This window comes from Diaporthe amygdali (assembly GCF_026229845.1).
Source record: "Diaporthe amygdali strain CAA958 chromosome Unknown NODE_22_length_803717_cov_65_427750, whole genome shotgun sequence".
Lineage (NCBI taxonomy): Eukaryota > Fungi > Ascomycota > Sordariomycetes > Diaporthales > Diaporthaceae > Diaporthe > Diaporthe amygdali.
In genome coordinates this window covers 143,583-169,279 of record NW_026517042.1, presented here as the reverse complement: position 1 = coordinate 169,279, position 25,697 = coordinate 143,583, and the positions used below count along the sequence as shown (strand labels likewise).

General features: G+C 53.0%; 8 protein-coding genes across 8 annotated transcripts; 3 read left to right on the top strand and 5 right to left on the bottom strand.

The window, feature by feature from the left end:
- Nucleotides 1-433: 433 nt before the first annotated feature.
- On the top strand, nucleotides 434-2,468 carry J7T55_004518 (set domain-containing protein; the record flags this gene model as incomplete). The annotated part of the gene is made up of 2 exons (XM_053130217.1): nucleotides 434-628; nucleotides 690-2,468. 2 exons carry the CDS (start codon nucleotides 434-436, stop codon nucleotides 2,466-2,468), a joined length of 1,974 nt encoding a protein of 657 aa, XP_052991447.1.
- A 226-nt stretch (nucleotides 2,469-2,694) lies between these two features.
- On the bottom strand, nucleotides 2,695-3,927 carry J7T55_004517 (uncharacterized protein; the record flags this gene model as incomplete). The annotated part of the gene is made up of 2 exons (XM_053130216.1): nucleotides 2,695-3,635; nucleotides 3,705-3,927. The coding sequence occupies 2 exons, from the start codon at nucleotides 3,925-3,927 to the stop codon at nucleotides 2,695-2,697; spliced, it is 1,164 nt and encodes a 387-aa protein (XP_052991446.1).
- Nucleotides 3,928-7,104: 3,177 nt separating this feature from the next.
- On the top strand, nucleotides 7,105-8,883 carry J7T55_004516 (uncharacterized protein; the record flags this gene model as incomplete). Its single annotated transcript, XM_053130215.1, has 4 exons — nucleotides 7,105-7,167; nucleotides 7,236-7,668; nucleotides 7,754-8,475; nucleotides 8,560-8,883. 4 exons carry the CDS (start codon nucleotides 7,105-7,107, stop codon nucleotides 8,881-8,883), a joined length of 1,542 nt encoding a protein of 513 aa, XP_052991445.1.
- Nucleotides 8,884-10,628: 1,745 nt separating this feature from the next.
- Nucleotides 10,629-11,657, bottom strand: J7T55_004515 (uncharacterized protein; the record flags this gene model as incomplete). The annotated part of the gene is made up of 1 exon (XM_053130214.1): nucleotides 10,629-11,657. One exon carries the CDS (start codon nucleotides 11,655-11,657, stop codon nucleotides 10,629-10,631), a length of 1,029 nt encoding a protein of 342 aa, XP_052991444.1.
- A 1,920-nt stretch (nucleotides 11,658-13,577) lies between these two features.
- Nucleotides 13,578-14,939, bottom strand: J7T55_004514 (sorbitol dehydrogenase; the record flags this gene model as incomplete). The annotated part of the gene is made up of 3 exons (XM_053130212.1): nucleotides 13,578-13,784; nucleotides 13,893-14,385; nucleotides 14,443-14,939. The coding sequence occupies 3 exons, from the start codon at nucleotides 14,937-14,939 to the stop codon at nucleotides 13,578-13,580; spliced, it is 1,197 nt and encodes a 398-aa protein (XP_052991443.1).
- A 2,162-nt stretch (nucleotides 14,940-17,101) lies between these two features.
- J7T55_004513 (uncharacterized protein) lies at nucleotides 17,102-19,239 on the top strand (the record flags this gene model as incomplete). The annotated part of the gene is made up of 5 exons (XM_053130211.1): nucleotides 17,102-17,744; nucleotides 17,838-18,256; nucleotides 18,339-18,850; nucleotides 18,948-19,059; nucleotides 19,123-19,239. The coding sequence occupies 5 exons, from the start codon at nucleotides 17,102-17,104 to the stop codon at nucleotides 19,237-19,239; spliced, it is 1,803 nt and encodes a 600-aa protein (XP_052991442.1).
- A 1,924-nt stretch (nucleotides 19,240-21,163) lies between these two features.
- On the bottom strand, nucleotides 21,164-22,485 carry J7T55_004512 (uncharacterized protein; the record flags this gene model as incomplete). Its single annotated transcript, XM_053130210.1, has 2 exons — nucleotides 21,164-21,393; nucleotides 21,564-22,485. 2 exons carry the CDS (start codon nucleotides 22,483-22,485, stop codon nucleotides 21,164-21,166), a joined length of 1,152 nt encoding a protein of 383 aa, XP_052991441.1.
- A 1,463-nt stretch (nucleotides 22,486-23,948) lies between these two features.
- On the bottom strand, nucleotides 23,949-25,577 carry J7T55_004511 (uncharacterized protein; the record flags this gene model as incomplete). The annotated part of the gene is made up of 1 exon (XM_053130209.1): nucleotides 23,949-25,577. The coding sequence occupies one exon, from the start codon at nucleotides 25,575-25,577 to the stop codon at nucleotides 23,949-23,951; it is 1,629 nt and encodes a 542-aa protein (XP_052991440.1).
- Nucleotides 25,578-25,697: the final 120 nt, after the last annotated feature.

Genomic DNA, 25,697 nt, shown 5'->3' with positions numbered 1-25,697 from the left:
TCAGTCACATGTAATCCAATTAATGACATTATTGTTTCCTTGTTCATCACTGCCCGAGGCCTGGAGCACTTCGAAGACCAAATTATTTCGAATCGTGCGGCGAGATGACACTAATGTGCATGAAAAGAATCAAAACTTTCAGACGCAGCTGGCAGATCTAGTTGCATGAGGCATCGCTTGCGATTGGGAGAGGATTTGGTTTAGGGGGCGGGAGGAGGGGGGGTTGGTTGCATCGGGCCTGGGGGGAACAGAACGTCACGTATTACATAAGTAAGCCAAGCGTCACTCATTTGGCGAGTCAAAGACTTGATTTGACGATTCTTGGCCATTCTCACTTTTCCCCTTCTACCCTCAACAACACAGACAGACACTCAGCCTAGCACGTCAATGATGGCGCTTGCCTGCGCCATTCTCTCGCACACGGCTACCGATCATGCTTCCTGAGGAAGAACTCGCACGTGTCAGGGAGCACATTGCCCGCGCGGTCGCGGACCGGCTCGTGGAGGAGACCTCGATTGATTGGACGGCCGTCAGGCAGCTCGATAAGCCTATCCTCCGCATTCAGGCCTGTCTCCAAGATGGCTCGAAACAGCAGGCCAACCAGTCCATCCCTGGGCCTATCATCACCGTGAGTATCGCAGAGTAAGGTGCTTCTGGTATCTCGAGCTTAGCTGACTCTGCGCATCTAGCACCTCATAGATATCTCGGGCATCGTGGCTCCGAGTCGTGCGACGCCGGAAGCCCCTGAGATGCTCCATGGCGGCAGCACCAGTAGCATCATTCAGCAGCAAAGGCACAAAGGCAAGCAACAGCCGCCAGCAACAACTCCATCAGCAGCTATCGTGCCTGATGAAGGCCGTATCACACCGCCCGAGTCAGAGGCAGTCTCCAGCGGTGATGGCACTCCTGCGTGCACTGACCAAGACGCGGAAACATCGGCTGGTCGGCAACGAAGGCCACTCGGTGGGCTCAGACCCGCGCGGAGGGATCAAAGCTCAGTAGACTTGGAACCCGAGCCTACCAGCCAACGGCAGATATCCAGCGGCGACAAATTCCCAAAGCGCCGCAAGCAGCAGCCCACCGGCCACGTCCTACAGCCCTCTACCCTCGACAAGCTGATCCGTGGAATCTGGGAGCAAATCCACGGCAGCCTCAGTCTGGACCCTCAAAACCTACTCGATCAGGTGCAGCTTAGGCCGTTGGAGTCGGCACCTTTTGACGAGGTGAATTCCAAGCTGGGCCTGGTGCTGCACCCCGGCGGCCAGGGGAGCATCGTCCAGGACAGTATCTACGACAGCAGCCGATCATTCAAGCGAAGCAACGTCTTTTGCAGCCAAGTGACTCAGGCGAGTCGTGCCTGTCGCTCTCTGGAAGTCATTGTCCAGGCCCGTTGGGTTGAGCACTTTGACGCCTACGTAGACAGCCTAGCGGCGAACGACCTTTCTACACCTCGGAGCCGCTTCAACAAGGCAGCGTTGATGGAGGCGTGCACCGACTTTGGGTGGTCTGAGAAGGAATTGCGCAACAAGATGTCAATCTGGCGTGGTTACAACGAGATCAAGCAGGCCGGGGGATGGGCAGCACTTGTCTTTGCAGGCATGGGTATTTACAGGTTCTGCAAGTACCGAATTGGTTTCGATAAGGACAGCATGCAGCGACTGCGCAACCTCCGGCCAGCCATCGAAGTCGCAGCTGATACGCTGCACCCGAACTGGAGGCAATTACTAACCGCAATAGGCGAGTCCTCGAAGCAGATGTACCGAGGCCATCCTCACGACTACGTGATCAGCCTGGACGGATCGCCTCCCGTGCCTCTTCGGGTAACATATTTACAGTGGGACCCTGATTTCTCTTACCAGCACATCGATGAGCCAGTCATTGACGAGCACGCCTGGGGCTGCGACGACCCGCGCTGGACGCCAATGAGCACGAACGAGCCGTTGGCGATGCCCACCTGCGACACCTGCGGCAAGGAGCAGTCTGATGACCCGAAGCAAAACTCGTGCTTCTGCTTCCCCACCCTCTTTGGCACGGCCAGGCCGCTGCCCGTGCCGGTGCTCATCTTTCGGACGGCCGATGGACGCAACAACGGGCTGATGGCGCTCTGCGCGTTCGAGCGCGGCGCACCAGTCGGCGAGTTCGTCGGCGTCGTGACCAAGGGTCTGTCGGATGTTGACGTTATGGAAAGTGCGGTGGCTGCCAGCGCTGCCAAGTACCAGATATGGCAGGGCCGGCAGGGCAATTTCACACGCTTCGTCAACCACAGCTGCAAAGCAAACGCGCAGTACCAGCGCTTCACGTGGCTAGGAACGCAGCGAATTATTCTCGTTAGCAAAGGCATCGAAGCTGGCAGTGAGATCAGTGTCGACTACAGCGACAAGTACTGGAAGGGCCTGGACAAGAAGTGCCTGTGTGGCGAGAGCTGCTGCCGGTATCGTCGGGACGGGACAGATGCACGAGTGGGATGAGATCTCACGTTAATTTGCGGAACTTGTGGGAGCCTTTCAAAAAGTATTTCCATGAAATGTACGCGTCTGGGTATATCATAACAGCAAAGAAGTACAGGCGTGGTGGGGGATACACAAAACGCGCTGGTGGGAATCCACCACCCGCCCTCGCCCAAGGACCAAAGTTCACATCAATAGTCGACTGGTACTTTTCCTCGGACCACCAATCTTCTCTCACCAAGCCCTATCAAATCGGGCTGACCTCTTCCGGGTTGCCCCTTCTCGGCTCATGACTCGGCGGGTCCTCGTGAGGTGTCATCGTCTTCCACGTCCCGCTCTCTCTATCATAGCTGTCGCCTATCGAACTCGTCCACGATGCCGCGCTAGATCTCCTCCCATTTCCCGTCAACGATCTTGATGCTGCGTTGCCCTTGGGTGCTGGCTGGAGTGGAGGAGGATAGAGCGCTGTCTGGGGCACAAAGGTCGACCTGGCACTGTTGTTCAGCGAGTCGTCACCTGTGGCCCAGCTCCGGGCGCTAAGTGGCTGATTTGGCGTCAGCGGCGCCGGTGCGACGAGGTATGTCGCGGTCGTTGGTGTTGGTGCCATCGAAGGCGTGACGCCGTTATAGCTTGGTGAAGGGGGCACTGGCATGCGCGCAGAAAGCGGCGTGCTGGGCGCCATTAGGGGGTTGCTGTTGAGGGGGTTCGGGCTCCCTCCCGGAAGCCATCGCTGGTTGCGCAACCAGTGAGTCACGGATCGTCGGTTGTCTGTCTGCGCTGCTGTTTGCGGACTGGCAGGCTCCGGCAGTTCACCACCTGGCCGACTCGCCACCCTAGCCGCCGCCGCATCCCACGACGACTGCGATGTGTGCCCGGGCCTGGTGGTATTTGTTGACCCATAGCGGGGGTCGGTGGTTCCATCCTCAGCTGCATATACGGCTTTCCAGCATTCATCCATAAGCATCGAGTTGGACCTTTGCCTTTGGTGACCATAGGTTGTTGCCTCTGAGACGGCTGGGGATTTGAGGGCCTCCCCGTACGGCGGTGGCGCGAGGCCATTTGGTGCGCTGATGTTCCCGAAGAAGGGAGCGTTCATTCTCTTTTGCTCATCTAATTGCTTCAACTTCTTTTGGCGACGGCGTCGGTAAATGATGAACAATATCACGCTGATGACCATGGCGATGAGGACTGGTGGCAGTGTTAGTGGTGGCTCGCAATTATGGAGGAAGCCTATATCCATATGATGTAGTGACCTACCGAGAATCTGAATCACCAGGGCTGTGGAAATTGGGAATGTAACGGATGAGCTGGATCGTTTGGCGCTGGCATGATGTGTAGGTGCCTTGGGTGTGTCAACAGCTCGCCTTCGCACGATGAACTCATTCCGGGTAAAGATCCAGGATTCCACCGTGTCCAACATGTTGTCGAGCGGTTGGCGCTTCCGAGGCGCTCGTGGTATTTGGCTGGGAATTCTGACCATTGTAAATGGCACTGAGGTGGCGACTGACTTGTAAATGGTCGTGACCCGGGGGTGGTCCCAAGAAGGGAGGGCAAGAAAAGCAAAGTCAGCACGAGTGGGAAGAAACCAATATTTCTACAAGCTCTCACACATGCACGAGTATGCAGGGCTGCCGGCTGCCGACCGAACTCATCTACACAGCACATGAACGGGCGAGCTATTTTCCCATGTCATCGCCCTGCACGATGCTGTTTCTGTCAGTCTCCACCCCACATCCCATACCCAACTTTATCGATCGACAGGGGGAGGGGCAGGGGCAGCCCATGGAGCGTCCAAATGAACACAGGAGGATGTTCCCCCGCCCAACTGCCGTATTGGGACGGCGGAGGCGTGCGGCTCGGAGTATGGCTGTCAACGTCAGACGACGCTGCTCAAGGTTGCGCCCAAGTCTGTTTGATGTACGGGATTAGGTTTTCCAGTGCGTCCTCTCAACTCTAGTCCGATATAGATAGGCCTTCGTTGGTCGGATGAGCATACCGCACCATGCTCGCACGATAGACCACTAAAAAAGGTCGTTTGCTTGTGTTTCCCGGCAAAACATCGAACATTGTTCCTATGCGTTTCTCCCTCGGCATCCCCACCAGGTCTACGCCCTGCAAGATTCGCAGCAGGGACTAACTCGGGCCTAAGCCATGTTCAACCGAGGTGGGGGAGGACATAGTCTTCCCGTGTACGCAGCCCCGACGGATATAGACCCAGGGCACAAATATAGCGACAGCAGCGAGTGAGCGCCGCAAATCCGCTGAGTCGGTCGTCAGCACCCCACGAGTAAGGTTAGGGGATAAGGTTTCAGAACAAGCTTGGCGGCATGGATTGGCGAGCCTTACGCACGCCCGTCCCAGTATGGACAGTGCCAAGGATCTTCGGTCTCGTTCCTCTTTTTAGCCGCTGGCTCTTTTTGAGCCGCACTCTACGAGGAACAGAGCCTCAATCAGATTAATTGCGGACAGCCTTAGCCGTGACGGCATAACTAAGCGAAGGCAACCCCTCCCGGCTCCACTATCGGCGTCTCCTCCTTGGGCCAGTTCGTTTGGCACACACATAAATACCAGGACCAACGCGATCGCCTTCCTCTCCCACCACTAGCCTCTGCCTGTCTGGGAGAACGACGATCGGCCGGTGGTGGTCCTCCGTCGAAACGCACTTCGGATGCCGCTAGAATTCGCACCAGTTAGAGGACGCGTGTGTTGCGGGTTTGTTTTGAAACATCGCCCTGTTGGCTGATGTTCCAGAGAGATGACGTTGTCTCGGGACAACTCTTCACGACATTCGGCGCCATTTCTCCCAAACTGTTGGCCCTTGGGGAGGAGCTTCTCGCCCCGCCTAGATTGCGTTGGTCAGGATGTCAGCCAGGATGATATAAAACATCAGTCCATCCACACAACCCTGACAGTATATAGTGCCCGCTGTAGCATTGTCCTATGAGAGCTGCCAGACGCGCAACTTCCTCGGTGTCCGAGCGATGATCCCTCGGCGTGCGAGGGCCAGGAAGACGATCCCAGAGGCTGACGGGCCGATGCACTTCACCCGTGACGTGACCAAACAACAAACAACCCTCCATCCACCCAACGTAACGCACCGCTAGCAGTTGCATCCTCAAAACTGTAAATGCCAGGCGACCAAGTCGGGCAAACAAAGCGGCAATGGCGACGACCCCTCTTTGGACCAAGCATTCCTAGACCACCACCTCTCTTGGCAAATGCAAATTCACGCCCGCACCAGCCGCATGGACGCGCGAAGCCCTAACAGGCTGAAAATAGCCCCTGCGCCTGGGCTTCCTGATCAGACCAAAAGTCTAAATCATCCTACCTGCCTCGCCATAACCCATTTTCGGAAAACCACCTGGAGCTCTGAGGGCCAGCTGCATTTGTCGAGAAACTTTGGTCGTCTCCAAATGTAGTCAAAGGCAGGTCCTCATGGTCAATTTCCGTGACTCGCATCCTATTAGATCAGATCGCGACACGGTGAATAAAACCCGGGCAGTGTTGAATAAGTCTGCTCACAACGGGGATCTGCCTGGCACAGCTGGGCGCAAAGATGCAGAGGTGCACTACCCAACCATAGCGCAAACAAAACTCGAAATTGTTTCCAAGTTTGTAATGGGCCTGGTGGGACAAAACTCCATAACAATTTGGACCATGACGCATGGATAGCACGGCGCCAGGGCTGCACATACAACACCTATTTTGATGTGTTGGCTTATTTTTAGATCTTACGTCGTGAACTGACTGAACTTCCTTCCTGCGTGGTAGAGCTTTTCCGATTGTAGGATGCGCAAGCGTGGTAGACGGGTTGTGACACGATGCTGAAGAGACCAGATTTAGCATCGTGACCATGGTCTTGAAATTGTCGAAACCAACAGTGAGCCTGGTCGCCTTTCGAAGCACTGTCGACTCGCAATTCTTACTTCGCGAAGCCACTCCCGAAAACGATACGACCTGAATTGTCTCTTGAGCGAGGGCATTGAAAGAGAGAGAACGGAGACAAGAACTGGAGCATCATCCCGGTTTACCAAACGTATTGCCTGCAAATGCAGATAATTAAGAGAGGATAATCCTTCTTCATTCTCTCCGTTCAGAGGAGCTCGGTTGTCACTAAGTCATGACATCAAATCAGGATCTGATGAAAATCTCAAAGCGAGCACTATAATTGACCAGTAGTATGACTTTTCATTCCTTTCTGAACTTCGCCTGTGACCAGTTACTCGCATCACTGCCTGTTCTCTTTAGCCCCCCTAAAGTACCTCCTAGAGTAGATAGTGTTGCTAAGGGTCGATTTACACTCGGTCTGTTATATGGAGCGCGTCATTGACCGACGGACTTCTGATTCTCGAGACCTGGCGTGAGCGTTGAAATGGCACCTACCATGCTGAGGTAGCTGTGATTCTTTCATCAAGTTGTCTTCTCATAGATCGACAGAATCCCTTTATAGGAGGGTCCTAAGCAGGTTCCTCAAGCACGCCAACATCTTATCTTCCACTCCTGGGTGAGTACTAACGCAAACGTCGAGACCTGCCATGTGCGCCCCATTAGCGGCAACGAGCACCCGGGAAAGAGGCGCTCCTTTATGAAATAACACTCCCGAATCTTGCCTGGACAACCCGATTTTGATTCGGTTCGCACGAATTTCTCGACGGAGATGGATCTCCAACGAAATCTTGATTCAGAGCAGCTCAGCCTGCGTGACGCAGCGCGTCTTTGCGTGAGTATTCTCTCTTCAAGGCTTCCCCGCCCAGCCCTCACCACATAGAACTCTGAGCAGTGTTTCAGTGCCCTGAACTTGCCTCCACCGTAGCGGACGGTAAGCTGGGCTATCCGGACAGCCCGGAATACAATGCATCGCTGGAATCATACTATTCGGTGCAGCAAGAGAGCATCCGTCCAGCTTGTATCGTATTCCCGCAAACCATCCAAGACGTATCAGACGCTGTGAAAGTCCTGACAAAGCACACAATCAACGGCTTGTGCAAATTCGCTATCCGGTCCGGTGGGCACACCAGTTGGGCAGGTGCGTCCAACATTGCTGGAGGCGTGACGCTGGATCTGCGCGGACTCAACAGCATCGACCTCAGCGAAGATGGCAAGACGGTGCAGATCGGTCCTGGTGCCTCTTGGGACGTCATCTACCAGAAACTTGACCCTCTGGGACGCAGCGTGGCGGGCGGCCGTGTGCCCACGCTGCGTCCGTGTGGCTGGAGTTGGCGTAGGCGGCCTGACCCTCGGCGGTGGCATCTCTCACTTGTCACCCCAATACCGCTGGACTTGTGACACGGTTCGCAACTATCAAGTCGTCCTGAGTGACGGGACGGTGGTCAACGCTAATGAGAACGAGAACGCAGATCTGTTGTTCGCACTCCGCGGCGGCGGCAACAATTTTGGCATCGTCACCCTCATCGACTTGGAAACTTATGATCAGGGTCTGCTGTGGAGTGCATCCTTGATGTGCGACGCCTCTGTTGTTGAGTCTAATGCTAAAGAGTTTGTTCGACTCAGCACAGCCCATGACTATGATGAGAAAGCTTCATTCCTGCTGTCGTTTGCTTACATTGGCTCTATGGGTCTCTCCGTCATCGCGAACACACTCATATATGCCGATGCAGTGGAGAACCCTCCTGTATACCAGAAATTTTTGAAGCTTCCAGCACTTCAAGTCACCACGGGACTCAAGAATATGACAACCTTGTCTCTCGAAGGCGAGGCCATGGTACCAAAGGGTGCGCGATCCCTCCACTGTACCCATACTGTCATCTCGACCGAAGCTATGCTCCAAGCCATACACAAGGTTTGGAATGACGCAGTTTCCGCTGTCAGAAACGTGTCGGGCATATCATGGGTTCTCTCATTCGACCCAGTACCCCCGTGCTTTTACGCTCGTCATGCGGCCTCGAACGCTCTCGGCTTAAGTGGCCGAAATGGCGCCGCTCTTCTCGTGTTGTTGCTAGATGTCAGATGGAGCGAGGCAACTGACGACGAGACCGTCGCATCCACTGCTAAATTGCTTTTCGAAGCAGTGGGTATTCCGAGTCTTGATTCTCCGTTTTTCCTTTTCACTGGCATGCTGGGCAAGACTGATTTGTGACTCACATGTGTATAGATCAAGCATGAGGCACAAAAGATAGGCGCATTTGACCCGTTCATCTATCTCAACTATGCAGGGCCGGACCAGAACCCGATAGCGACCTATGGCGCGGAGAATGTACAGCGGCTGAGGGCAATCCGGAGCCGAGCAGATCCCGGGGAATTGTTCACGGAGCAGGTGCCCGGGGGCCACAAAGTTCCCGGTGAATCATTGATACATTACACGCGACTCTACTGTGTTGGCTATTACATCTGGTTGCAAGGTTTCAGTGGCTTTGTAAAGGCTTGCATGCCCCATCACTGTTTGACCTTGAGCCTCATCATCAATACGAGTACATAGTAAGAACGCCAAACAGTTCTGGGATACCGACAAATGTTTCTCAAACCTTTCAGGGAGAAAATGCCACTAAAATTGTGACTGCAGCAGTAGACTGGATCATGGCATTTTTAAAGTGGAACTGAGGTGCTTGCATCAGATTGTTCAGTCTCGGGATACATGATTATTTCTCTTTGATGGTTTTTTAACTGATTGTCTCACACGACACGTACACGTTCAAGAAACTGTATTTGTAGCTCCATTTCCGTGTCCTGGAATATGAGTCCCAGGTTACTCGTACTTTAGTGGCTCTGTCTCGCATGCTACGCGAAACTCTGCCACAGCAGTTCCGAGGGCCGAAGCTGATTCTGCGCAAAGTTGTAGTCGTAACCTTGTTTATTAGAACAACGACCAAACACCCCGACTTCGCATGCACACGAGTTATGCAGGCCGAACACAGTCAACGGTCGCGTGAACTGGATTCTCAGTGTAATATCCCCCCGTAAGCTCGGCCGGACCCTTGGAGCAGTCATCCAGGTTCGCATCATTAATAATGTCCTATCAAAATGCGCTATTTGAAGATAGATGACGGACCATTTCTTGCCGCAGGACTGAAAGCGTCTGGTCCAGAGGGACACCACAGACAAGGGCTGGATTTCAGTCCATCGACTCCTAGTGTCCTGGTACCCAATAAAAGACGAGCATCGATTAGATGGGGGATATTATGGGTCACAGTTGATGGCAAACTGGGTCATCAACCGGTGTGAGACACGGCCAATCGAGGAATTTAGCGGGCGCAGCAAGGAACTCGGAACTCAGTAGGCAGGTCAAAGGCTGAGGACTTCCGAATTACCGTTGTTGTGGGCTGCCTGTGTAGACTCTTAGGCAGGGCAGGACATTTGATCCAGTCGCCAGGGGCATCGCACTACGTCTTAAAGATTTGTATCTTCATAACCATGAAGCCATAGGTCTCCAACGAGCTGAATCTCATGTGCCCGCTTTGGGACCTCGTAACTTATGTGGGAAAAGCAGGAGAAACAAAGGAGGAAGAGCTATAGAAAAGAAACCGATCTCTCAAGAATAACCGACTCTAAGAAATTCTCTGATAGGATGACCTTCTATGGGAAAACATCCTATGGGATAGCCTCATGTGGGATAACCTCCTCTGGGATAACCTCCTGTAGGATAACCTCCTGTAGAATAATCTCCTGTGGGATGATTTCCTGTAGAATCCGTTCGTCTTGGATAATCTTCTAGATAAGGAAGAAATTAATTCGCAGGGGCTCCGCTATAGCGTGTTGCGATGAGAGTGTGGCCGTGTTATTCCAATAGTGGATGTGATGTGAATTTCTTTCCTTAAGAGACTTCAGTATCACACCACCTGATTCATGTCAGCTGGCCCGTGTTCTCTCTTATCTTGAGATAAGACTGCGATGTGATTTAAGGGCATCAAAATTGACCTCACGCTGGACGAGGTTGTTGCATGGCTTCTGGCTCACAGAAAATAACCTTATTACCATGAGTGTTCCTTAATGGTGTGACATAAAGCAAGCGGCTTCACATGCGCCTCAATTTGACGAGTCAACAAGACGCTCCATATCCGAAATATCAATTTGGATTTCTCAGTGCCTCAGAGACGGTCTACGGCATGCAATGGGGTCTAAAACTATCCTACATGCCTCCAATTCTCAATTCCGGCTTCTCCTCACCATCTTCTCCCCTTTTCAATTCCCGCCGGGTGTGGTCGACGATCCATATCCTAAAGGAGCCTAAGTATCGCCCTCCACACTAGCCTGCACGTCCTCGTTTCCAGTTCCATTGTCCCCCCGTTCAGAAACACGCTGCCCATGGGTAGTGTGCTCCTGGGCGGTTCGAGACGTCGGTCCGAATGGTCTTCCTATGGTCGGCCCACAAGAGCTGCGGAACCCGGACTCGCGACACTCAGAACAGGTCCGGGCGGTGCTGAGAGAAGCATCACGGCCAAAATCTGGCTCATAGGAGCTGTGTGGGCGGTCGTAGGGGGTAAATTCCTCCAAACGGACGTAGCTACCATCTCCTCGGCCGCTTGGAATGTAGGTCACTCTGGGAGACGAGGAGGGAGTCGATACATATGGAGAAGCAGACCTTGTAGGAGAAGGTGTAGTAGATCTCAAATATGGGGAGTCTTCACGATCGTGGCGTCGACGAAGACGGTCGAGGCGGCGGTTGTAGTGATCCCTGTGGTGGACCATCCCGCTACCAGTGATTGCGGGATCCCCGTCACTTGCTCCTCTGATTGGGACCAGGATGCAAGGCCCGAGAGTTGGATGTATCGCGGTCACGTTGTTGGGGCTCGTATGAGTTCTGAATAGACGGGCACGGCGATTCTGATGCCGCCCACGAGCGGTGATGTCTCGTTCTCGTGGGTATTCCGGAAAAGAGCCATGCGGGTGGATATCACTCTGTGTTGACTCATTTCCCTGGGCCCTAGTGTGCAGGTTGTTCTCGAGGCTACCACGGGTAGAAGCTGATGCACCACCATGCGTAGAAGGAGCTTGGGGGAAACGATCAAAAGGCAAGTCCCTCACGTACTGGGGGACATAAGGGCCAGTGGGATATGCACTCGTGGCGTTGGTCATACCGCCCTCTGCAAAGATGTGAGGGTGTGTAACAGCATGGTAGCTAGCTGGACGGCTGCTGGAAGAGAAGTCGTACTGAGGACTGAAAAACTGATTCAACCAGGCCCGGTAATATTCGAGATCTTCATTCTGACAATATTGTAGGGCGTGCCCATCTCGTGTGGTTGTTTCGTAAGACATTCTTGTTCCAGGTCTGGGTCAAGCTTATGCGGCAGTCGTCGTTGTTGGTCAATCGTTTGCGACGGGTAAGTAGGTAATGAAAGAAGGCGTGTTGAACAGTACTGAAGGATTTGCAGCTATCAACATCAGGTTCGTGGTTTTTATACTCGAGAATTGAGCTTCTTGACACATCAGTATGATCAGTGAGACAGAACCGTCTTGTGAATCATGGCCACAAATTCATCAGAACTGGAATCATTCGGGCTTTTGTTCCGTGAAATATGACCCCAGTCACACTATGGATTAATTGGTCTCAAGAGACGATGACATGGTTTCCGTGCAAAATCACTGCGTCATATCCACCGGGTATATCGGATGTTTGGGAGAAAAGCGAGAACTACAACAATTCGTCTTGCAGGTCCTGATTTTCCAGCTCGCACAGAACATGGAAGTGTGATGTTCGCATATTGTAGGGGACGCTCCAGTCCAGTAACTGAAATATGTTGAACATGACTTCTGGTCATATGAGATTCACAGAAGTCTCAGGTTCGTGCTCGAACTGTGCCGGCTCAGGCAGATTACAAGGAGGCTCTATCCTCCACTGCCTTTCCATTACTTTCTGCCCTGCCTGGGCAGTCACTACAGTCGGCTCAGCCCCTCCTATAGCAGCAGAGTCAATGTCGTCCTGATCTTGTTCAGTGTCGTATGAGCGCATGACTCATCAGTATCAAGAAGCTATCCTCATCAACCGGCACGTTGCCTTTGATGATCTGGACAAGTAGGCTCTGTCCATCCAAGCCCGTTGTGGGAGACAACGCATGTCTGATAGTAGTAGTACCTTGGGAGATGCGTTCGTCACCAACTGCACTTCAACCAGAAACATGATTTCTGATCGGACCATTCCACGACATTTCCTCATCGCAGGTATACCTACAGCACAGGAAAGACCAATTTTGGAACAAGAGGCGATCAGATACGGTTTCTCGGGCGTTGGAGGTAGTGTGTTCTCTTTCCCGCCCGCCACAACCTGATCGACCACCCTACGGCCGACGTTCTGGGTGAATACGACTTCGCCTTGATGAGGAACGCCCACAGAGATGGGACACACCCGTCAAATGTCCAGTAGCCCAGAGAAACGGCTGAATGGAGGTTCGAGCGATTCTGAAGAAGAGCAAGATCGGCCATTCAGCCGTTGTCTTTTAAAGTTGGTAAATAATTCGAATGTTGATCCTAATCATGAGAAGATTTTAATTCCTGTAGGTACAGCAATTATTAATGTAGCAGCAGTAAAGAAGCCTTCAATGGAAGACCTAATTGGTACCTGGTCTTGCATGCCCGCATCGATTGACAGCAGATATAGACTGTTGCTATCGCCGAGTTTCGTGGTCACAACTCATAAATGTACTAATGCAGCCAAGTGTCTTACAACATCTATCCGCCAGTAAGTGCGGGGGCTGCAGAGTTCGAGCATGTCATTGATACATTGGAAGAGATTCACCGGGCTCTCCCTCGCTTCAGCTTTTATCTGCGCGAGTTCCCGCCAGCAGTAATAACTGCTAATCTGAGACTGTCAATCGTTCAGTATTATACCGAACTTATCCGGCAATGCCAGGATTTCATTCGCTTTCTGAAAACGGCTCCAATTAGTATTAGAAACAAGCATCCTCATGATACTCTTATACGCATACAAGCCAACAACGCATTGGTTGGCACAAGTTGTGGTATGAAACTACTCATGAGTTGAAGGAATTGGATTTGTAGATTTACATTTGACTCCTCGTGAATACACGAATTTTACACAAGCATCCAACCCTCTGAAAAAAGTAGATCAAGATTGCTCCACCTAAACATTTTATCAGCCACTTCTCACGCCGCCGCTCGCCATTGTCTTCCAACGTCCTTCGTTGTGTTTCAGCACAGCGAGGACAGGAAACTGTAGTCTTAGAAGAAAACGGTTTCCGACTCATCCACAATATGAACTTTGATACTGCCATTGCGAGGGTCTGAAGAAAATGTCAAGCCCTCTTCGGCTTTTTCCAGAGGGTAGACATGGGTGACTAGCTTTGTCATGTCGATAATTCCGCCGCTCATGCACGAGATGCCAGCCGGCCAAGTGTCCGTGTATCTGTTGATGAATCTCAGATCGATCTGTCTCGCAATTATACCAGTCAGCGCTCAGTCCGCGATAGACGTATCGCATTTGCAGAGTAACGAATTCGTCGAAAGGATTCATGATACTCTTACGAGGAAACGTACCTCAGACAAAGATAGATGCATGAACGGTAGGTTGTTCATGGTACTCTTGCCAACGCCGACCACCACGACCCTACCGCCCCTCCTCACGGTGAAAGCCGCCGTGCACACACTCGACTCGACGCCTGTGCACTCGACCACGCATGGTGGTGCAAAATACTCATCCCCTTCCTCGCCTTCGCCTCCTCGAGCACCAAAGAGCTTTCTGATGCCCCTCGCATTGCCGCGAGCATCCTGGGACGGGTCAATACGGTAGGTGAGACAGGACGGGACGAGCTGCTTCGCAAATTCTAGCCGCTTGGGCTCGATATCAGTCACGACCAGCGGGTAAGCGCCTGACGCTCTCGCTGCGAGCAGGGCAGTGAGGCCGATGGGACCCGCGCCGCAGATAACGGCACTACGACCCAGCGTCAGCTCGGCGACCCGAAGCCCTGATAGGATGACACTGAGTGGCTCGAGCAGTGCTCCATCTTGAAAGGACATGTTATCTGGCAGTCTGTTGATCTGTCAGTTCGCTCCTCCTTCACAACACTCAATGATAGATGGCACTCACTTGTGCAGCCACCTGGCAGGGTGCACTGTATACCGCTGCAAGGTTCCATGGTATGGATACACTCCCGCGAAGGCGACGTCTTCACAGAGATTGTACTTGCCCATCTTACACAAGAAGCACTTCTCGCATGGTACGCCGGGCTCGACAGCGACTCTATCGCCGGGCTTGAGGTCCGTCACGCCATCCCCGCACCTGACAACGACGCCTGCGGCTTCATGGCCGAGAATACAGTCACCCTCAAACACTAACGAGCCAATGCAGCCGGTTTTCCAAAAGTGCACGTCCGAGCCGCATATTCCTGTGGCTTTGACATGCAGGAGTACCTCGCCAGGGCCTGGGGCATACACGGGGGCTTCAACAGACTTGAGTTTGTGGTCTGCAGTTGCTTGAAGGGAGGGGTTAGGGAGCGGCGCTTGAATTACTTGGCGAGTGTTGGATCCATTCGTGTGCGCTCCATTGGCACTAGCCTGCGATGTCGATTCGCCGTGTGATGCCATTGTGTACTTGTGAAGCGTGTTTGGAGAGTCGCGGGATCTGCATGCAACAGCAACGAGGGGCAGCTAAGCTGTAGAGAACACTCAGTCCTTTGAAATGTCGACTTTGTGGGGGTTGGCCTGGCAAGTAGAACATAAGCGGAGTTGCTAGGAGAATATCCTCATTCAAAGTGCCGATGGGCTCCGCAATTGAAGACACCGACCCCTCTTGTTCCGACACTGGACACGATGGGCCGTCGACTCGTCGAAGGCGGAGGCACTATCCGCTTTGTGGAGCTGTTGGCATGACCGTTGTCCATACAGTCACGATGAGCACCAGAGCGTGACACACAGAGCTTGTCGGCTCATGCAGTGACTACTCCACTGTCCAACCGATAACGGTGCTAACATTGTCGGGCATAGTCTCTTCTCGGCGTCTAGATATTTGTCAAGCTGCATCGTTGTTGGTGTAAGTGGCGGCGGGATTCCCCCTTTCGGGAATCCGCCGTCCCGCCTTTGTGGGCTCTGCCCCGGACTGGTCCATGTTTTCATGCACCCCAGACATCGGAGCAGATCGCCCGAGCGGGAGACAGCCGACCGATGCTGCCGATGCCGTCAATGCCGCTATGAAATCTGTGGTAGTTGAACTATACCTAAGCATCCTCCGCCTAGTAGATACTTACTAACCCTTTTCATCACGTCGTTGACGCTGTATATAATATTACCTATGCTATCTTGCAGCCTGAAACATCTATCTTTGGCCAATTCATAAATTCTCATTGTGCTATATTTAGGTACCTTGTTATTTCTTCACACGTCCAGCGCACCTCCCATACACGAAGGATGGGCTCTCGGTCATGTTTGAATACAGAGAGCGGTACGCTTAATGGCATTAAATCGCTTGCGGTCACTTAGACAAATTGGTCACCTCACGCCGACGGGTTTTAGCTCATGAGGCCCTGCGAAGATATGAAAGGAACATCAGGTATTTACGCCACACTGGGGCCGAGCCACATCGGCCTAGTACGGCTCTGAGACCACTGGTGTGCTTGCTCAATAAGCACAGATTGGTTACGGCCGAAGTCGAAATATACCGCAATTTCCTTGAACTGTCGGAGGGTGTGTGGCTGTGTCCTTCAAGGGCGCAATGAGATCGAGGTGAGCCCGGACGGCTCGGTCTATCCCTAACTTGATGATCGGGCGGTCACATAGAAGAGGACATCAGAATTGGTACTTGCCTTCGATTCGGATACTTTGGTTCTGAGAGTGAACGTTTCATGTGGAAGCAGTGACAGCCACATGCTCCCACACCCTGACACTTGTAGAGACTTGGCAGTAGGAATCGTTAACAATGTTATTTCTTTTCTGCTGAACTTCAACACCAAAATAAAATCATAATTATGACTCGCAGCTTCACGATTTGAGAACGGACATTAAATCGATAGCTAATCCCAAACAGCGCCTGGGCTGCCCAGGCGATGCAGTCTCTTCACCGGCGGCAATGCTATCTTGGTTCGAATTGTGTTGTACTCCCGTGCACGTGGTCGAGCCTAGACAACCGAATAATGTGAGTAAAGTTTATCTGGCTCGATCTCTGCAACAGCAAAGACGTCTTACTCAGAAACAGGCACACGATTCGAAGTGGCGACAGTTCGTCGAGCAGTGAACCAAAAACTCAGGTGCGCACGTACTCTAGATGTGTGTCGGCGCAGCATCGACATCTGGAGTCGCATCGGAAAACAAGCCCGTCCACCTCCCCACAACCCGATTCGTCACGCATATAAGGAACCTAATCAAGCTTTCACGTCGCCATAGAACGACCCCAGGAGCTGGTTTCAATGTCCAGAGCTTAACTTTGTCCACCTCTAAAGTTCTTCGATGCGTGACATCGGCCACTGCCGGCAGCTGGGAGTACGACATAATAAGCACGACTCGACATGCGAGGTACAGTGATATGCAGCCGACTCACACCGCTGAAGCGCAGGGAGTGAGGTCGATGACTGCGATGAGAGAGAGAGAGATCGAGAAGCCAAATGTCGTTGATCTGTGCGGTAAAAGGTACAAAAGTGGCCTTATTTAAAATGCAACACTATTCCCTCTGCCTATGAGGATTGTTCGCCCCCCTTGAGCCATATGTGTCTTTCTTTCTAGGTTGAGCAGGTCTCTCCGTTGTCACATAGCCCATAATGTCCAAGGAAATAAGCGTCATTTCTCATGGCTCGCCAACCCCTACAGGGGAGAAGACCATCGAGGGTCAACTCATAGAGCCAAGCCGGCCATCCCTCGACAAAATCAGGGCATTCACCAAGGCCGAAGCCCGCGCCGCCAACATCGCCGAGCATGAACAGACATTCCGCCATGCCTTGTCCACCAATAAAAAGGCCGTCTTCTGGTCGCTCGTGATCTCCATGGCCATCGTCATGGAAGGCTACGACACCGCCTTGATGCCGCAGTTCTACGGCTACCCGTCCTTCCAGAAGCGCTACGGCGAGTTCTTCCCTGATATCGGCGAGTGGAGCCTCACTGGCGCGTGGCAGGCAGGGCTGAGCAATGCCCAGGCCGTGGGCGTGATACTCGGTGGGTTCATCAATGGTTGGGCGAGCTCGATGTTCGGCTACAAGAGGATGATGCTGGTCGCGCTGTTCTGGATTAACTCCACCATCTTCATTGTCTTCTTCGCTCCCAACATACAGATCCTGCTCATCGGCCAATTCCTCTGCGGCCTGGGCTGGGGCGTCTTTGCGACTACAGGACCAGCGTACGCGTCTGAGGTCTGTCCCCTGGCGTTGCGTGGGTATCTGACTGTATATAACAATCTATGCTGGGCCAGTAAGTCACCCTAACAGGACATGCTTTACATCCGATGGCTTTCCCTCCTTTAGCCATCCAAAAGGAACCCATTGCTAATACTAAGTGTGTAAGTGGGACAATTAATCGCAAACGGCGTCCTAAAAGCCCTAGTCAACAACTCCTCGCAATGGAGTTACCGGATCCCCTTCGCCGTGCAATGGGCGTGGCCACTGCCGCTCTTCATTTTGGTATCCTTCTCGCCAGAGAGCCCCTGGTGGCTGGCGAAGAAGGAGCGGTACGGAGACGCCGCCATCAGCCTGCACCGACTGTCGAATCGTCCCGAGAGTGAGATCCAGAATAGTCTGGCGCAGATCGTGTATACCATCAGGCTAGAAAAGGCAAGGATTGCCCGGTCCAGGGAAAAGGCCGCTGCTGCTCGCCCTGCCTCTGCACGGAACAACACATCACAGACACACCATCCGAACTCCTGGCTCGCACGGTATTCACGGCATCGTGTTTGTTCGCCCTTTCTTCACTCGTCCTTCCCTTTCGTCCGTGATAAATACATCTCATCTGTGACTATCTTGTGCAACGTTTTGAATGTTCCAGCTAACGTTAACGTCTGTTCTCCAGGAGCTGCAATCGGGAACCACGTATAGAGACTGCTTCCGTGGGCTTGATCGGCGCCGCACCGAAATTTGCTGCGTTGCCTTCGCGGGCCAGATGCTTTCTGGTGCGCAGTTCGCATACGGTCCATCGTACTTTTACCTACAAGCTGGCATGTCCGTCGATGACGCCTACAAATTGGCCGTCGTCAGTCCGGCTCTAGCCTTTATCGGTACTGTGTCTTCATGGCTACTCATCACTTACTATGGCCGACGCTCGATCTATCTGTCCGGAATTGCAGGAACCACAGCAGTGCTGTGTCTTGTCGGGATCATTTCCGTACTTCCAGAGAATGCGGCGAGCCTATGGGCGCAAGCTGCGCTGTGCCTTGTGTGGCAGCTCATTTACAGCTTGACACTGGGGCCGATCACTTACTCCATCATTGCGGAGACAAGTGCCATGCATCTGCGTGCCAAGACGGTTGTGCTGGCGAGAAATACGTATAATGTTGTGACAGTGGCATCGCTGGTCATCGAGCCGTAAGTAGCTGGCATTCTCATTCCTCCCTCCGTGGCGCATGATTTCATTCTTAATTGCAAGCATGAAATGCAGTAGGCTAACAATATTCATAATTAGATACTTGATCAACCCAACAGAGCTGGACTTGAAGGGCAAGACAGCGTTTTTCTGGGCCGCTACAGCAGCGTTGACTACGGTATGGGCTTATTTCAGGCTCCCAGAGGTCAAGGTAAGCGTCATTCTTCTATTCCCACTGGTACTACTAAGCAAAGTGTCTAAAGAATCTTCCTAGGACCGCACGTACGAAGAATTGGATGTGCTCTTCGCGAGAAAGTTGTCGGCCAGGAAGTTCAAGTCCGCGGAGGTACACGTGTACGAGGATTCAGAGTACCAGATATTCTTGGATTAAGACAGAGCAGATCAACATCAACCTTAAGCTTTTACGAGTATTATTTGTTTTGTATTACTTGGGGAACAGTTATTTACAGCAGCGTGGTGTCAGGAGGGGCATGTTCTGGAATAATGAAATATTCAATTGCGGCATTCTTCGGTTTTCGAATAATTCCTGGTGCACAATGGCTCAAAGTCACTTTGTGCTCTTTCTGAAAAAACTTTCCATCCATTGAATATCTCGACAATGAGAACGTTCTAGCCCTCGCTCTCTCTCCATATGACTTTGAGTCGTCAAGGCTGAAAACGCGGCCTTGCCTTCAGATGAGCAGGTGTGCCGAGCATACGCCTCCACGAATCATTTCCGACTGTTCGAGATATAGACTCTATCCGATCGTCTCCTGACACAGATGTGCACTCCCGGTGCCGTCCGGCAGAGCCGGCGGGCCTTGGTCTGCCTCATCTCATCTCCTCCCGAACCCCAAAAGCTTGCGCCAGCCTGCGTGTCACACTTAGCCTATCGTTAAATAAACTCGATCAGGGACTGGACAACCAAAATTTCAGCTCAGGCAGGGGAAGCAGCCTCGCCAGCTCTTGAAACTACCGAGCTCTCATCATTGATATCTGCACGCAAACTCGACTGCATGTAGGGCGCTCCGGTAAGCTCTCGGCATTCCTGAGACTTAACATGCGAGCTGTAGATCCTGAGTGCCTGGAAAGGATATATGAGCTGTTTCTGGTAGGATCATGGGCTGTTTTGATACGTCCCATAAGGAACCCGCGCGTATTCGGCACCATACCTCCACACTACTTGGAAGTCATCCGGGCTTATACACAGAATAGCCTCGCAGATGAGACGTAGTCTACCATTCTCTCCACATCACCCGGCTCGCGCCCACAAACTCAAGCTTAAAGTCAAAGCCTCGTCTTGCGATGTGAAACAAAAAGAACACAGCCACTCGCTATGAACACCGGTACCGCCCGGGCCCAGAACACCGGATTAAAACCTTGAACTAGGTCCAACTCCGCTACTGGTAGAAAATTCAGCCATCACAAGCACACACATGCCTCTTGGCATGCCGTCGATCAGCCACACCACAATCGTGGTCCTGCGACATCTCGCGGAAGCATCAAGGCAGTATCGGCGACGGTATAGTAGCGCCGATCACATGGAAGAAGAGAAGCCCTTGCGAGAACACGGGCAGATGAAGCCTAGCAATGCAGAAATCAGCGGTTGGGCGTTACCGAAGCTCCCATTTTTGCTGATCATTCATGGTGTAGGAGGTCAGGACCTACTACTTCAATGATGTTAGCTGGCCCATATTGCCCAATCCGATAGATCCTTGCCACTTGTTTTCCCGAGCCGAAGACCAGTGCCATTGTTGCAATGTGATTTTCGCAATCTCGTATCTAGCAGCGATTCCTCACTGTCCCGGACGTTTGTTGGACTCCAACACTGCGATGCTGTCTTTCAATCACCGGATGCGGCATTGCCAGTGGCAAGCGGGGCGGAGGCTGATCTCAGTATGGGGGTCGACCGAGTGTTTCCGCAAAGGGCCCTGGATTTCCAACTCAGGCTGTTGTTAAGTTGAGAGAGGCTGGCACAGCCGCTTAGAACAGAGGCGTGCCTGCAATGCTTGCAAGTCAACTCAAATTGTGAAATTGTGTCAGCACATTGAGATGGGGTCTCATGGCACGGTCTCACGGCAAGTATTCACTGTAACAACAGGTAGAAAGATGGCGGCGCGAACGATATTATTATTTCATGTGTATCTTAGGGAAACAATCTCGTCGAACAAGACGGCAATCAGTCAAACAGTCAAAGACTCCACAATCGTAGCAGCAATACACCTCCATGCGCCAGACACATACAACCCCTCCCTGCTCGTACCAAGGAAACAGATTGAAGTGGTGCAGAAACATCATGAGTGCCCTCGTCAAGTTTAAGGAAGATCACAGCGAATGACCTCGATAGGCTCAGACTTCTCCAAGTACAGACCATGAACCTTGAGTCCGTACTCGTCAGGCAGCTTGACAAACTTCTCGATCTTGAGTGGGGTCCAGGGGAAATAAGACTTGGTTGGAAGACAGCGGACGGCACCGTCCTCCTTCTCTGAGTAGTACTTGATGAACTTGACGTCGAAGTGCTTCTTCCAGTGATCTTCACCTTCATCTGTTGTGGAGATCTATCAGTACGTTGCAAGCTAGGATAGTTGATGGCAGAGGGACGATAAAGTGGTGGTGAAAGATGATAGGCAAGAAGGCGTGATGGTCTGAGATGGCTGCCTGATCATGACGTGGCGGAGCAGTTCCGAGACTGGGAGAGATAAGGGCATGACTTACTGAACCAGTGCTCATCACCGTCGGGCCAGACCTTCTCGATATAGTCCTTTCCGTAGTCGTTGTAAAAGTGAGCGGTGATGTAGGACTTGGGCTCGAAGGGATGGTAGTCGTGATGATGATGGTAGTGGTCGTCGTGATCATCATAGTGAGGGAGACAGTACTCGTGCTTGTCCTTGCGAGGGTCGCATTCGTACTGGTCTGGTTCCTCACGATGCTTCTTACACTGGTAGCAATCCTTGGACTCAGGCTTGCACTTGGGCTTGCAGAAGCGGTCCCGATACTTTGGTGGTTCGGGCTCGTCACGGCGCTTCTTGTAGCACTCCTTGTCGTCATAGTCCTTGTTTTCCTTGCTGCACTTGCGGTATTTGAAGCAGCCCTGACGCTCGTAGTAGCATTTGTCGTAGCACTTGTCGTATGGGCCGTATGGATTGTAAGGATCGTAAGGGCCCTTCTTCTGAACGGAATGGGTGCAACGGTCCTTGTAGTCGTCCCAACTGGAGCTGTCCTTGTAGCATTCCATGTCATATGGATGACACTCTTTCTTCTCGTCGTAGTACTTCTTCAGGCACTTCTTATCGCTGCAGGGATATGTCATGACCGTAGACAGGGCGGCGGAAGAAAGGGGGCCCAAGAGGTCGCGTTCGACCAGTGTCACGTTGGCTGAGACATCATCAATGGAGCGCGTCGCGATCTGAGAGGAGGAATTTGTCAGGGGAGAACACTTTTTGTAGAAACCTGCAACAGTGAAGCCGACGGAAACACAGCCCATGATCATGCACAGAAGCAGGCCGAAGGTGAGAACCCAGCGAAACATGAGATGAGGGCAGCGGGAGCAGCCTGGAGGAGTGTCAATTACCCCTGCGGCCTGAGAAAGGCCCATGAAAAGGGATGCCAGCATCGTGAGAGCGGCTGGAGTGAGCATGTTGACCGATGTCGTTGATGAAATTGCGGGAGCGCAAGAGGAGATGCACAGCAATGGGAAAGAGAAGCAAAAGCTGAAAGAATGCAGATAGAACTTTTCTGTTGACAAAAGGATGCTGATGGCCGTGTCAAAATTGTCGGAATTATGGACGGTCGTGATGTGGACGTGTGTGGCTTGGTGGGAAGTTGAAGAGCGAAGAGAGAGGAGAGAGGAGAAAGGAAAGAGAATCAGAACGAGAGACGGAGGGGAGATTTTTTATTGACTCTCTTCTGCCTCAGTCGTCCACACCTTCCTCAAACGTAGTTCGCGCAATGTTGTTGAGCTCGAGGTGGCCATGAGGTTCCATCAGGGAAGGCAGCGCTCCCAGACACTACTAAATGGGTAGGCATTATGAAGCAGGCACCCGATCTAGACCACAGCCAGCGGGTAATGAGAACAGATTGAGTGCTTGATGCCTGCCAGAAGTGTTCCATGTGTCCTTCCACAATTTGGCTGCTCATTGGGACGCAGTAGTTCTCCTGTGACGACGCGGAGAGCCATCTCCGGGCAGTCGTCTTTACTCAAGAGTGCCATGCCATCACAGGGACGCTTACTGGATCAGAGGAGATGGCAAGAGCTGGGGAGACGTGGGCTCACCCAATCTGGCTACGCACAATGAGCCATGAAGTCGAGCCAGACCAGACAGCCTGGGCTTCTGGGTGGCGTAATGGGGTCGTCAGGGCTGCTCGTGTTCAAATGTGTCGCGGACGGCCTCGCAATTGGCGTGGAGGAGGCGGAGCAGGATCTTGAACAAGTGGCAGGAGCAAGCCCTACAAAGTCAAGAGGCATTCAGAAAGAAACGACCAACACCATGGTAGTATTAGGAAGGCGCAGTCTTTTTGGGGCGTGCTTGTCTTCAGAGCAGGAACGGCTCTTTGGTTGTTGGCTTGACGTCGACGGTGGCAATCCGACAGGACTGATGAGACGAAAAGGCGATGCTGTGCTGCTTTCCAGAGCTTTAGGCTGTCCAGACGTATGTGAAAGCGGAAGGCGACGTCCTCGTTGCATGTTCAGGAGTCGCTAGCATTGTGTCTTGCTCCGGGCAGGATACCCAAGGGCCGTGGTTCTCACCGAGCTTCTCGATGGTGAGAAGATGTAGTGCAAGAAGACCAAGTGTCTGGGTGGAAACGTGCTGTCCGTCTGTGCATGCTCATTCTTCCCGCCGTGTGATCTTGAGCCGCCGAGAAGCTCAGGACTCTCGTAACGAAAACTTCTTCGGGATGCATCTGGTGCTTCATTGGCAATACCATGAAATTATCTCCAAATGCTCGGTCTATCGTGACTCATATGCAGATGCCTAGGCCTACCCAGACTCATTACTCCACGCCGAGGGTATTTAAGACCCTTCAAAAGAAATAGCCTAAACCGGGGCTGACCAATCCAAAAACCCAACAGATGCGAATAGCATCACCATCGAAGTATCATCATGAAGATTCCTGCCATACCACCCTGATAAGGCCATTCCCAATACCCTCGTCCCGCCGCACGTAATACATCGTAGTCGTCCTGGCGGCCTCGTCCCGCACGCTCTTCTCCACGAGGAACTGCACCTTGCCCTGGTCCTTGGGCTTCAGCGGGTCGAGGCTGTGGGTCCAGCTGTCCTCGATGTCCCAGATGGTTTTCTTCCAGGTGTGCTCCATGGCCTCGGGGTGCTGCGCCGCAAGCTCCGTCTCGTTATAGCTGTACTTGACAATGCTGAACCCGTTGGACATCTGCCAGCCGTCCTGGAACCGGTAGTTCTGTAGCACGCATGGCTTCCCGCAGACCTCGGAGACCGACGCGACGGTCGGCAGGTCGTGGTGGTGCCAGCTCTTCCAGTGGTGTACGCTGATGGGCTGGCGCCGGACAGCCTCATAGAAGCCCGTCACGTCCACGTGTAGGTCGAGCTGGAACAGGCCGTGCTCGATCGACAGCTTGGTCGTTGTATGCCGGTACACGCAGTCGCCCACGATCCAGTCCGCGCCCGTCGCGCCGTCCTGCCTGTCCTCCCAGCACGACTCGGCGTGCGGGCCCAGCGTCTCGATCAGCGGCCGTGACATGAACACGCCGGCGCCGCCGATAGCAAAGAAGCCGCCGTTGTTGATGTTCCACTTGTTCTCCGACAGCCTCCCCACGTACCACGGCTCGGAGGGGTGGTACTTCTTCAGCATGCCCATCAGTGTGTTCATGTCGAAGAAGAAGGTGTCGTCATCGATCAGCGCGACCCAGTCCGTCTGCTTCTCGACCGTGGTGCTTAGCCAGCTCAGGAGAGACAGGTATCTCTCACCCCAACCCTTGTCCGACTCCACCAGGAAGAGGTGGTTGATCCCTGCGTCGCGATACATCGTCTTGATTTCATCTGGGGAGAGCTCTCCTGGGCGAGCTTCAGTGTCCTGAGGCTCGTGCACCACAACGAAGCGGGCATTGGTGTGGGCTGCCCAGTGCTTGAAGTTCTGCAGGGCATCAGGCATGCGGCTAAGGAGAGTGGCCACGCCAAAGGTGATCCTAGAGGCATCAGGTGTCTTCTTCTTGGGCGGGATGGTGATGGTTGTGCTGGCGGGTGGTGTCCCAGGGACGGGCTTGTCGAGGTCGGTCACATTAAAATCCGGGGTATCGACGCGGTGGGTTGTGAACTTGGGCAGGGCGATGGGAAGCTGCTGCTGAAGTGGAGATGGCGAGAAGATGCCGTAGCCCTGCCGTCGCGAATTGGAGGGGCGAGCCTGTTCGTCCTGAGGGCTCTTTGCGGGGGCAGTTTTACCGTGGGCGGACTTGCTGTTCGCAGTGGTGCCGTCACTTTGGTGCTGTTGCTGTTGCTGCTGCTCCTTGACTCTGATATTCAGGGTCGCGATCTCGACTTCTGCACCAAAATCCTTTAGACCGAACAGCTCGACTCGCGGGCCACTGTAGGCGGGCGGCGACTGTGGCTCCTCCACCACCTTCGGTTTCGTTGGGCCATAAAAGCCTCCATCTGACCCTCCAATCCTGAAAAGGAAGAATAAGACAAAAACGGCGAAGACGAGGGCGGCGACCAGCCTCGATCGCTTGTTGGCATATGACATCAGGGCAGTAGCCATCGCGACGGGCGCGTTCCCAACGGAACGGGTGAGGTTGAAAGCTCGTTGACGAGCTTGTGCAGAGGGCGCGGGTTGGTGGGGTGTTCTCTGAGGGTTTGCTGCGTGATATTAGGCCTTTAT